This window comes from Staurois parvus, unplaced genomic scaffold (assembly GCF_062004578.1).
Source record: "Staurois parvus isolate SC_StPar_1 unplaced genomic scaffold, SC_StPar_1.0 ptg000608l, whole genome shotgun sequence".
NCBI classification, from domain to species: domain Eukaryota; kingdom Metazoa; phylum Chordata; class Amphibia; order Anura; family Ranidae; genus Staurois; species Staurois parvus.
This window is the reverse complement of record NW_028318404.1, coordinates 3,113,344-3,126,809: the sequence shown is the minus strand read 5'-3', so window position 1 is coordinate 3,126,809 and position 13,466 is coordinate 3,113,344. Positions and strand designations below refer to the sequence as shown.

Here is a 13,466-nt window from a genome sequence, read left to right as displayed (position 1 = left end):
GCTGCTCTTAGCCAAGCCTGTGAGAGTGGGGAGAGAGGAGAGAAGACTGGCAGATCCACACAGCATTGGATCGACACAGGACTCAAGAAAGTATTTAGGGAGAGGGAAAGGCAGCAAGTGCCAAAATGTTTTTTTATCTTGATGCAGGTAATGCAATAAAGTAAAAGACATTTTACCTTTAGAACCACTTTAACTTCCCCATACTGAAAGGCTTCTTCACAGTAAGAACTGTACAAATGTGGAAAAGACTCCCTTAAGAACTAGTTCTGGTGCGCTAGTTCTTTTTAACAAGAACTTGATGTATTCTTAAACGCAACTGAACATTAGCATTTATAGGAAATAACAGCAAAGATTGTGGATCCAGGGAATATTCACTTGCCTTCAGGGGATGAGGACATATTTTTCTTCCCCTATTAGAGCAAACTGAACCATGCTTTACATAGGGTTTTTTTTGCCTTCCACTGGATCAGCTGTTGGTATAGGGTTCTCTATATATGGAGGTTATCTTTTTATTTATTTTTTCTATTAGTTGAACAAGATGGACTTGTGTCTTTCCTGTACCTGATATTAATTGTTGTCTTCCAGTCTGTCTGTGCCATATAACGAGTTACACATCTAATTCATGTATCTGTATTTCTTTGCTCTAGGTGCGCCCTCCGAGGCCTACTGTTCCTCGACGCCCCAAAAGCAATGCAGTTGTAGAGAGCCGTAGGACCTCTATATCCAGCCCCGACCAGTAAGTGCCAAGATCTTTGTTATATTAATATTTTCTATGGGAAGATTGCACAGTGCTTTTCTATTTAAGTTTGTCCCAACTAGCACAATAAGTCCTTTAAGTTGGATGGTCTCATTCATTAAAGGTAACCTAAAGGAGGATTCTCTACTCCCATTTAACCCTGACACTTGTAGTGTGCAGACTCGCATCATGTGCCTAAATTATACTGTAGCAAAATCCAAGCACTGGTAGATAACTCCATCATTTTAACACAAGTTGGGTAAGCAGATATTATTAAGCAACAGTACATTTCATACAACTGGAAAGTTGAAATCCAGGTTAAACAAATATTGTCTAAATACAAGTGGCATGAACTACTTCCATTCCGCAGGAATTTCCTTTTACAAAGACAGGTTGTTGTTTCTCTTGTGCAAGATGACTGGTCATTGTAGTTATCTGATTAAGTAAATACTATACGAACCACGCATAAATAATGAAAAATAAATATATCAATAAGTGAAAAGCAATATTATTAGTAAAAAACAATATTAATGATTCAGTCCCAATAAGTGAAAGTAGGGTGCAAGGTGCCAGTAATCTTGATTGTGAACTCTTCGTTCAATACAACGGGTGCTCCACTGTGCTCAGCATAGTGCCCCATATAAACTGATACTCACTGGCATCCCGTCACCACCTATCTCTAGGATGGTCATTTGCGCTTTTGGGACTATCCCAGGAAACAGTGTTCGCTTGTTCCTCCAAAAGTGCTGTATCAATACCAATTCTCTCCTAGCAGTAGCAGCTCCAGCTCACGCCTGGAGTCCTTCTTCAGCTGCTTCTCAATCTCGGCATTGATCCTTTTGGACTCCGAGTGACTCCAAATGACCAGCTGAGGCTGTCATTCACATTGCTGGATCGTGATAAAGCTCAGGTAAGTATTGAGGGGGCTGGAGGAGCTATTGTACACAGGTTTTTTACCTTCATGCATAGAATGCATGAAGGTAAAAAACCTTCAGTCTTTACAACTACTTTAAATCATATACACCCACTATTTAATGACACGGTAATTTATTTTTCATAAAACTATTTCTTACTGTGTTTTTCTAATGCTGGCAAACTGGTTATTAGTACTCTTGCCTTGCAGCTCTGGGGTCCTAGGTTCAAATCAGAGGTTTTAAATGCATGGAGTTCCTACATCTCCCTGCATTTGCGTGAGTTTTCTCTGGGTGCTCTGCTTCCATCATGCAAACCAAAAATACACTGTTACTGTTGGAAGGTACATTGGACTATTGGCTCTTTATGAGGACAGGAATTAATGTGAATAGATTTAGACACTTTGTAAAGCACTGTGTACACAGTAGGTTATTATATTGGAAAATTAAGAACTTCTATGAGAAAAGATTCACAAAACACACGAGACAGACATTTCACCTAGGATATACACATTTTTCCAATTGAATCCAGTTAATATTGTTTCAATCACTAAACTTTATTAGTATCTGCATTGTGCAGCTATAGTGAACGCAAAGTGAATGGAGAAAACCATCTTACAACAGTGCTTATACTGTTACCCTGCTAACAAGCTTCCATTAACATAAGCTTTCTTCTCCAACTGATCCCAACAGTAAGTGTTCTGCCTGCGGCATGTTAACTTTGGGACATTACTTCTATTCTCTCGGAATGACTTTCCTTTCTTGGAAACTGCAGTCGCAAGCCAGTGTTCCATGGACTCTTTTATAAAGCGTATACATGCTGTGATACATTAGAATACCAAAATCACACACTATGTGCAAATCTCTTTTTTTAATGGATTACAAGGGTATTGTACATACACAATACATATTTTCATTAAGAAATTCCACATTGAGTATGTGGGGCACAGTAAGCAGCATACGGATATAGGAAATATTCAGATGTTAAAAGTAAAATTGAATTGGAATTGGTAGGTGCTTGGAGCAACTTGGATGACCACTGAGCATGTTGCCTTATAGTCAGTGGCTCATTCGCTCATTTGTGATTTCAGTGTGTTTCCAAGAAGCTAAAAATGAGGAAAGTCATAAAACTAAAATGGTGCAGGTCGAGAACCTGAAGGGGAGTGGCACTAATACTAATTTGCAAATGTTGTTATAATTGAATGGTGGATACATTTTGTGAGCTGGGTACTGTTTAACAGCCTCTGTTGTAAGATGTTATGCTCTATTTCACCATGACTGTTGCAGCACACATCTAATTCCCCTATTGGTTGAACTTGATTATTATTATTATACAGGATTTATATAGCGCCAACAGTTTGTGCAGAGCTTTACAATATAATGGAGACAGTATAATTACAATACATTTCAGTACAGAAGGAATAGGATGGCCCTGCTCGTGGAGCTTACAATCTAAAGATGCTTGATGCACGTGTCTCTGTTTTCAAGCTAAGTTTAACAAAAAGGCAAAAATAGACATACAAAAAAAAAACACCGCTAAACAGTTATAGATAGGGTGTCGATTATCTCAGTAGCCAAAACCAGACCTAGAATTACCCAGGTCATGCACCACAATTTTTTTTTTATTTTGTTTAATAATTGTTTATTTTAAAGGGTATGCATCATACCAAACAGACACATTTAAATTCACATCTGTGAGGGTCAAAAGCCATCATGGACAACATGAACCAAAATTCAAACAATCATCTCAAGAAATATACATGACAAGCAGGGAATAAACTGAGTGAGTGAAATACCTGGTCATATACAATGTGGTAAAATATGCAATAGTGTGATACTACCCAGATTTTTCCAGATTTTGGGTACAGGGAGAGGGCAAGCATAAGGTGTCCGAGGGGGTATCTTGGAACAGAGAGAAATATAAACCGAAGGGAGGGGAAGAAACAGGAGCTATGTGACATTCTTCTTGAGGGAAACTGTCAGTAATGGGGGGAGAAAAGAGAGAAAAAAAGGGAGAAAGGAAAGGGCAGGAAGGGCTAAACTGAAAATCAACAATATCAAGAACATTCCCTAGGTTATCAGTTCAGCCCAATCCTGATTTGTTACAAGGCTAGCGACCTAATGTCTCTAACTGAATTTAGCCAAGTAATTGTTGGCATATACAGGAGAATTTAAAGTCATTTCAACAATACCATTTTTTGTTGCTCCACAGAAAATTTGAGGCTAGATTGTCCAATGATAATACTTGGCCCCTTAGTACCCTTGGTTATGTATTTCCTTCTTCCACATTTTGACACAAACATTCTAAGCTTAAAGGTAGCTATATGTTTGCAGCTCCCCTCCCCTACTCCCTCTTTTCCTCATCTTTCCTCCCCTCTTGCTCTGGTTGTGTCTTCTCTTTCCTTCTCAATGTTTGAATGCAAATCCCCATGGACCTGCAAAGTTGACTAACCAACTCCGTTATGTACTCACATTTTGGCATAGCTCCTAACTGTCCCTTATTTCAAGGGACTGTCCCTCATTCGGAACAAAGTCCCTCCTCATTTGGAACAAAGTCCCTCCTCATTTGTCCCTCATTTTGGTCTGATCTCTATAGTTGTACCTATCAGTGCTAAACCTTTTATCCAATTTCTAAATTGCTGCATTTGTAAATTCTAAAAGCCAATATAAAGGAATAGTAGTGGTAAAAACGAACTTGTCAGTTTAACCAATCATTTTTTTCTGTACAATTCCCATTTAAGGGGGTATGGCAAGGGGTGTGTCCTATGCCTACATATTTTTGCTAATAGGTGTTCCTCATTCCCGTCTCAGAAAGTTGGGAGGTATGTTTTGGTACTCCCAATATCACTATGGTGTTGTGTTAGATTTTTGTTCTACAGCACCCAACTAGGATATATTGTTTCTCTATTAAAATGTTGTTCACCTGTGTGCATGTATTCTTACCACATGGAAACAACACTAAAAATTGAACCACAAAAAAAACAGTTATATAGAGTCAAGTGATAGCAAATATTCAGTGTTATGCATACAAGATGTTCTTTAGGCTATACTAAAGATAGTTACAGTATTTTTCAGTTAAGGTGACCACAGTGTTATCTATAGCTTACAATACTAATTACATGTGTTACTACTGTGCAAAAAATGACCTTTTTAATAAGCATAATGATCATGTGCAAAGGATGATAACCCAAAGCAGCCGATACAATTTTAAATTACTGCAGTCATAACAATTGAATATGATTCTAGTTGGTTGCAAGGTATAATGTTACAAATTTTAAATTAAAGTATTGTACCTATAAATAAATAAAATAAGGAGGAGAAACAACAATCTTCATTTAAAATGCATATAAAAATGCATATCTAGCAGAAAATTTTACTTTTGTTTGTACCATATTGCTTCATGTTAACATTTATTTTAGGTAAATAATTGACAAGGTGAAAAAAAAAAAAATCAGGAATGAGGATTATCCCAATAGCTTGTATATAAATGAATTATCATATACCCATATAGAAAAAAATATATAAAAGCAGTTTTTCTAAAAATAAAAACACACTTTTTCTTGGTTGTCTATAATTCAACCCTATATATAATTTGTCCAGATCACAAGAGCCAAGAGCTTTGATTGAAAGTCTTCATCAAGGAAATTTACATTGGTGATCCACTGTCATTGTTATTTGTTGGGATCTTACGCTGTGCACTATATTTCGTACTTTGGCTTTAATAGCTGTAGAATGCTAAAATAAAATGTATTTGCTTAATACATTATAGACAGATGGAATGCTTTATGATGTCCACATTTATAGTAGTTTGAATTGTCCCCCTTTGGACATTGAGAATATTCAGTGAACACCGGCCTGGTTAAGTTTCTGTATCTCCTCTGTTTCCTTGTCTGACTACTTCTTTCACTTCCTCTTTTATTTTTCCTACTCATAATTGTTTAGTGGAGCAAGGTGTAACTGGACCTCTTGACTAATGCTCGCTGTGTATTTTTAGTCTTGTTTTCAAGTTGTCATATCGCCATACCCATCTGATTTTGTGATCACAATACAAAGTGAAGGTAGCAGTTTGCACAAAAGAATAAAAATGCTAATTTCTTTGTATAGGATCTTTTTACAGACATTTTTTTCTAACCTAGAAGAAAATTGTAAATATCATGGTACACTATTGCCCTCTTGTGGTGCAAGATCATTTGCAATGAATGTTTGTATGAATAGCTTCAAAAATAGTTTTTGTGGCATTCGGTTCATTATGAGATTGGTACTGTTTGACTTTTGTTTTAAGGTGAACTACACTATAATAAACCTCCATGTTGGAACCCAGTTCTTTGTTTTTAAAAAAAAAAACATTCTGCCATCTGTTCCTCAATGGGGAGAGTTCCTATCACTTCCTCGCATGTACATGTAACAGGAAGTGAGAGGAAATATCTTCAATATGAAGGAAATGCCCTCTACATTTTACACGCAAAAGAAACATGCCACTTATGCATTAATACCTAGACATAAGAAGAGCATATGGCTCCCTGTGTTGGGACTTCTTATTTTTTTTTAATGTTCTCCAATATTGGTGTTTTGGCCCTCATTTCTCCCATTGGTTTAGAGCTCTGTACCCATTGCCTTAGCCCATGTTTGCTACTCTGAATTCCAAACTGACCCATTTCCCATAGCTAGAGGTACAGGACGGGGAGGCCGCTCTGCCATATTTTGTTCACCTGGCCATAGAACCCCTTGTCCAAGCAATACATCTTCACCAGGACATTACCAGTTGAAGTGCTTGGCTACCTCCTCAAGATTTGTCTATCGGTGGATGATGCATTCCTGTTACTGTCCAACACACTAATTTCTCTACTAATTTTTTCCCCTTAGTCTCGCAATTTGGTGTTCTATCAGGCTTATAAATCAGTCTAAGCCATAAACATATTGTATCTCTGCTTTCTAAGAATCTCTCCAACAATACTTCAACTTCACTTGGACACAATCCAAATTATGTTAACTGGGCATAAACTTGACCTGTTCTTATGAATCCCTGTATCAAGCCAATTATCCACAGTTAGTCTCCTACCTCTATTCATTACTAACCTCCTGGGAAAATACAAGATTTCTTGTTGAAGAGAATCACAGCAGTAAAAATTACATTATTGCTCAAGTGTATTTATTGTAGCACTACCCCCTTAGGAGTTGTTGAGTGTTGGGTCCCCCTTAAGTACTGCACAGCCAGGCAACCCACATTTTTCACATTTTGCACAGTGGTGTCAAAGAACAGTCCTTGAGCTTGGTTTTGTGATTTTATTATGGGGTTAAGAACTTGGATGGAGTCTAGGGGTATATGGGATGCCCGAGGCACTGTAGAACTTGAGGACTTAACAATTATGTACAAAAATGTGAATAGCAACAGTCTCTCTTTAAGGGGTGCTAAAGCCCCTTCTATGTACCTCCTCAGACCCTGAATGATTCCTCTCTTAACCCAGCTGTGTTGAGGGTATCCCTGGACAAGGGGGCCCAGAAGCTGCCAATTTAAAGCAACATTCCCAGATAAGAAGCTAGTTGAGTTCTCCACCTGACTGCCCTCTCCCTTTATCCAGCCCAGGGGGTGCAAGAGTACTCACACTGTCCTTTCCTGTCAGCTTGGTGGGTTAGTGGCTGCCTTCAGACCTTTCGCTGGGTTGTCTTCTTCCCTGCTGCTCAGGATGTTCTCCCTAGGAGATGGTGGTGCAGTGGAGGTCCTCTTTTCCAGCAACTGCCTGCAGGTGGCCCCCCTTCCTGGGGCCCCTTCCCAGGCTCCACACTCCAGTTCTTCTTTTCATCTTCCACCCGACACTCTGACCCTGCTCCCCAGGCTCTGACACATTTGAGGGTTGCCCTGGTCACCATGCCCAGCCTTCTGCCAGGGGATTGGCCAGGGTCCCCCAAACATGCAGATCTGGGTCTCCTCCCCTCCTCCTGAAAGCTCTCAGGTTTCTGGAGAGGTGGGAGGGCACCAGAAGCCCTAACCTGATAGAGCCTGGCATTTTATGTTGGCTGATCACTAAAAAGAGTGGGGAATTTGAAAAGGTTTTACTTTTGACAGCTGGTGATTGCTGTTGCTTGTAGTTGTTTTATTTTCTTCTTTAGGTCTTGCTAAAAGCTTTTACTTTTTTAAATCCTTTTTTCTGTCAATTTTTAAGTAGCATTTATTTTCCTCCTTTCCTTCTCTTCCTTCACTCTGCTAATTAAGGGGAGGGGTAATTGGTCACAGGTGATACAGGTTCTATATAACTTGCTGTATAGTTCACTTTGAGCTTGCTTATTTTTGAGCTTGCCTGTATTTTGCTTGGCTGACCTTTGACTAACTGGAGTTAAAAAAACAGAGCTGAAAACAAGAGATTATAACAGGAGTCTACTAACCTGTAAGTGACAACTGATATTTCCTGTTAATATTGTAACTGGGACATGAGTGCTAGCAGGGTTGAAGGTTTTGTACAGTGCACAGTGTGCCACATGTATGCAGCAATGCAGCAACAGCTCCAGGATCTGCTACAGATGTGATCGGCTTGCCCTTCTCACGTTAGAGGTATGGAGGAGAAAGTTGCAACACTGGGCAGAGCTATCAACCTTGAAAGGGGTCTTCTGCTCTCTGAGCAAGTAGCTAATGGGATTGATGTGGAGAGCGGACGGGCTAATCAGGATTATCAGGTAGGAAGATGGGTTACTGTAGCGAGAGGGAGTGGTAGGGGCTCACAGAAAAAAGGAAGGCTGGCCCTGGGTTTGAGCACCCACACAGATTTGCCAAGTTGGGTGAAGATGTGGGGTGGCAGGCTCAGGGGTGGCAGCCCTGGATGTTGCTGCTATCCCTAACAGCCGGGAGGGCAGACCATCTGGGAGGGGTGGTGAGGGTAGTGCAGGAAGGCCTAGACAGCTGGTGGTAGTAGGGGATTCTATGATCAGAAGGACTGATAGAATAATTTGTTGCCAGGATTGCCTCAACTGAATGGTTTGCTGTCTCCCTGGTGCCAGGGTTCGGGTTGATAAATTATTGGGAGGGGCTGGGCATGACCCAGCTCAGGAAAGACAGGGGGAGATTGAAGACCTGCTGTAAGAGGGAAGGATTTGGGTTTCTAGAGCACTGGGCTGCCTTTTCATTGGGGTGCAACCTATATGCTACAGATGGTCTGCACCTAAATGGAAGGGGGTCTGCTGTGCTGGGGGAGAGGTTTATGGGAAGGCTGGAGGAGAATTTAAACTAGGATCGAGGGGGGAAGGAGAATTAGATTATAACGGGGTAGACAGATCAGACAGGGGCCATTACTTATTGGTGGGTGGAATGGGGGAAGGCTATGGCAGATGATAAGAAGGTTCCCATGTTACAAACAACCAGTGGAATTGGTACCATTTGTATGAAAATAAAAAATATGCAAAATATGTGTGAACAAGATGTCAATCAATTAAACTGTTTGTTCACCAATGCCAGAAGTCTGCCAGGCAAAATAGGTGAGTTGGGCGCTTTGTTGCATGAAGAGAGCTATGATTTAATTTGTATTACTGAATCTTGGCTTCATTCTTCGCATGACTGGGTCATTAATATTCCTGGCTATGTTCTCTTTCGGAGAGACAGAGTAAATAGGAAAGGTGGTGGTGTATGTCTCTATGTGAGAAGTGATCTAAGACCGAGTGTGAAAGAGGACCTAGTGATGGAGAGTGTGATGAGGCTGAAGTATTATGGGTGGAACTGCACATGGGGGTGCGTACTACAAAGGTAATCATTGGAATTTGTTATAGGCCTCCCAGTGTTAATGAGGAGGTGGAAACTCAGCTCCTTGCACAGATTGAAAGGGCTGCAAGGGCTGGGACAGTGATAATAATGGGGGATTTTAACTACCTGGAAATTGACTGGAGTAATAGTACTGCAGGAACAGTTAAAGGGAAAACATTTTTAAACCTACTACAGGACAATTTTATGGTACAGTTCATAGAGGCCCCAACTAGGAATGATGCTCTGCTGGATCTGGTAATCTCAAACCATGCAGAGTCATTATGAATGTCCATATAAAAGAACATCTGGGTAGCAGTGACCATAACATGATTTCATTTATTGTTAGCTGTAAGCAGCAAGTACATACAGGAAAAATAAAAACGCTCAATTTCAAGAGAGGTAATTTTCCAAGGCTGAGAGCTGCTCTCCAAGACTTAGACTGGGAGGGAATATTGGCATTGATGAACACAACACAGAAATGGGAGTTCTTCAAAAAGACTGTATGTGAACACACTGCAAAATATATTCCCATGGGCAACAAGTTTAAAAGGCTAAAAATTAAACCTATGTGGCTTACAGCTAAAGTTAAAAAGGCTATAGATAATAAGAAAAGAGCTTTTATTCAATATAAAACTGAAGGAACACTATCATTGTTTAAACGTTACAAAGAATATAACAGAATATGCAAAAAGGAAATAAACGCTGCAAAAATTGAAAACGAACGACAGATTGCAAAAGATAGCAGGACAAACCCCCCAAAATTTTTCAAATATATTAATAGTAAAAAGGTTCGGTCCAAGCATGCAGGCCCTTTACAAAATAATCTAGAGTGGGTGACTGGGGACAAAGAGAAGGCAAATGTATTAAATACCTTCTTCAGCTCTGTATATACACAGGAGCATGGGGGAGCTCTTGTCCATAATGGGCATGGTATTGACACAGCTCCAGATGATCCACATTGGCTCGCAATTGATATGACCCAAAAATATTTAGACAGAATAAAGGTGAATAAAGCACCTGGACCGGATGGCATACACGCACAGGTCATTAAAGAATTGAGCTCTGTCATTTCAAAGCCATTGTTTCTAATTTTAAGGGACTCTTTAATGATTGGCATAGTACCACTGGATTGGCATAAGGCCAATGTGGTACCAATATTTAAAAAGGGGTCAAAATCTTTACCAAGTAATTATAGACCTGTTAGTTTAACTTCTATAGTTGGGAATATACTGGATAGTTTAACCGCTTGCCGCCCTGCCACTGTATATATACGTGTGCAGGGCGGCAGTGGAGCGCAAAAGCACATTTTAAAACGTGCTCCGCGCTCCTGACACATTCGCAGGTAGGGGGGGCGCGCGCGCGCTCCCGTCGCCCCGCGGGTGACGCGATTCGATCCCGGAGGATCGAATCGCGATTAGATTTCAGCCAGTGATTTCTGGCTGAAATCAGATGATCGGTCCCTGTCCTATCCTGTCCTGTGTTAACATTTACACAGGGCAGGATATGATGTCATTCTTCTCTGCCTGGACACATTCCGTTCCAGACAGAGAAGAAGACACAGTAAACGTGAGTAAAACAGCACACATTTACAGTTAGAACACTCTAGGTCACATTTAACCCCCCCCCCCAGTTAACCCCTTCACTGCCCTGTCACCAGTGTTTTTTACTGATCACTGTATCAGTGTCGCTGGCGACTTCCGATAGAGTTAGCGCCCCTCCCAGATAGCGCCAGATTGCCCGCTAATACACCAGTAATCCCGTTTAACCCCTTGATTGCCCCCCCCCCCAGTTAACCACTTCACTGCCCTGTCACCAGTGTCACTGATCAGTGAACCAATTTTTACTGATCACTGTATCAGTGTCGCTGGCGACTTCCGATAGTGTTAGCGCCCCTCCCAGATAGCGCCAGTTTGCCCGCCAGTACACCAGTAATCCCATTTAACCCCTTGATCGCCCCCCCCCCCCGTTAACCCCTTCACTGCCCTGTCACCAGTGTCACTGATCAGTGAACCAATTTTTACTGATCACTGTATCAGTGTCACTGGCGACTTCCGATAGTGTTAACGTCCCTCCCAGATAGAGCCAGATTGCCCGCTAGTACACCAGTAATCCTATTTAACCCCTTAATCTCCCCCCCCCCAGTTAACCCCTTCACTGCCCTGTCACCAGTGTCACTGATCAGTGAACCGATTTTTACTGATCACTGTATCAGTGTCGCTGGCGACTTCCGATAGTGTTAGCGCCCCTCCCAGATAGCGCCAGATTGCCCGCTAATACACCAATAATCCCGTCTAACCCCTTGATCGCCCCCCCCCCATGTTGACCCCTTCCCTGCCGTGTCACCAGTGTCATTGATCAGTGAACAGATTTTTACTGATCACTGTATCAGTGTCGCTGGCGACTTCCGATAGTGTGAGAGCCCCTCCCAGATAGCGCCAGTTTGCCCGCTAGTGCACCAGAAATCCCATTTAACCCCTTGATCGCCCCCCTCTCCCCCCCCAGTTAACCCCTTCACTGCCTTGTCACCAGTGTCATTGATTACAGTGAACAGATTTTTACTGATCACTGTATTAGTGTCACTGGTGACTTCCGATAGTGTTAGCGCCCCTCCTAGATAGCGCCAGTTTGCCCGCTAATGCACGGGATTTTTTTTACCAAAAACATGTAGCAGAATACATTTTGGCTTAAATTTATGACTAACTTTGAGTTTACGATATATTTTTTATAGCTGAAAGTAGAAAATATTGTTTTTTTTCCAAATTTTCGTGGTTTTTTTGTTTATAGCGCAAAAAATAAAAAGCGCACAGGTGATCAAATACCACCAAAAGAAAGCTCTATTTGTGTGAAAAAAAGGACGTAAATTTCGTTTGGGTACAGCAGTGCATGACCGCGCAATTATCATTTGAATTAGTGCAGCGCTGTATAGCAAAAAAAGGCATAAATTACAGTATCTATACCAGGGGTCTGCAACCTTTAAGACATAAAGAGCCACTTGGACCCGTTTCCGAGAGGGAAAAAAAGACTGGGAGCCGCAAAACCATTGCAACATTTAAAACAAATCCGACACTGCATATATTGCAAAAAGCGCTCTGGTCATAAAGGGGGTTTAAGGGCCCAGTAAGCAAAGGGTTAATCAGAGCCACAGTGTATCGTCATAATCACAATCATAGCCTTAGGTCAGTGGTGGGCAACCTTTTTTTTCAACTGAGCCAAATCTCGCCAAAACCACGATTGAAATTTATTTTGAAAGCCACATTTTTAAAACTGAAAATACATCCCCCATATAGTAATTCATCCCCCATAGTAATTAATCCCCCATATAGTAATTCATCCCCCATATAGTAATTCATCCCACATAGTAATTCATCCCCCATAGTAATTCATCCCACATATAGTAATTCATCCCTCATAGTAATTAATCCCCCATATAGTAATTCATCCCCCATATAGTAATTCATCCCCCATAGTAATTCATCCCCCATATAGTAATTCATCCCCCATAGTAATTAATCCCCCATATAGTAATTCATCCCCCATAGTAATTCATCCCCCATATAGTAATTCATCCCCCATAGTAATTCATCCCCCATACAGTAATTCATCCCCCATAGTAATTCATCCCCCATATAGTAATTCATCCCCCCTATAGTAATTCATCCCCCCTATAGTAATTCATTCCCCATATTGTGTCAATTCACTTACCTTTTCTCCGCGCGTTCCTCTCGCCGTGTTCCCGCGCCGTTCTGGTCTTCAGGGCGGACTGTGAGAGGAGAGGAGTTCGTCACGCTGCCCCGCCTACATCCTGACAGCCAATGTTTGCCACGCTCCGTGGGCCGGATTAAAAGGTCCGCCGGGCCGTAGTTTGCCCATTGTTGGGCTAGCTGCAGAGTCCTGACTTTTGGGGCTGCCGCCCGAGAGGAGGGAGGGGAGCGGGCGCCCGGCACACAGAAGAGCCGCAGCAAAGGTGAAAAAGAGCCGCATGCGGCTCTCGAGCCGCGGGTTGCCGACACCCGATTTATACCATAGTTTGTAGATGCTATAACTTTCACACAAAGCAATCAATATACACTTATTGGGATTTTATTTACCAAAA

General features: G+C 41.4%; 1 protein-coding gene across 1 annotated transcript in view; it reads left to right on the top strand.

Moving 5' to 3' along the window:
• Positions 1–647: 647 nt before the first annotated feature.
• Positions 648–13,466, top strand: part of LOC149449684 (DENN domain-containing protein 1A-like) — a gene marked incomplete at its 5' end in the record, with an annotated part of 59,530 nt that continues 46,711 nt past the window's right edge. Inside the window, one exon of the mRNA XM_089692968.1 lies at positions 648–736. Coding sequence (XP_089549094.1) covers positions 648–736 — 89 coding nt within the window. The remainder of the gene's footprint in view (positions 737–13,466) is intronic.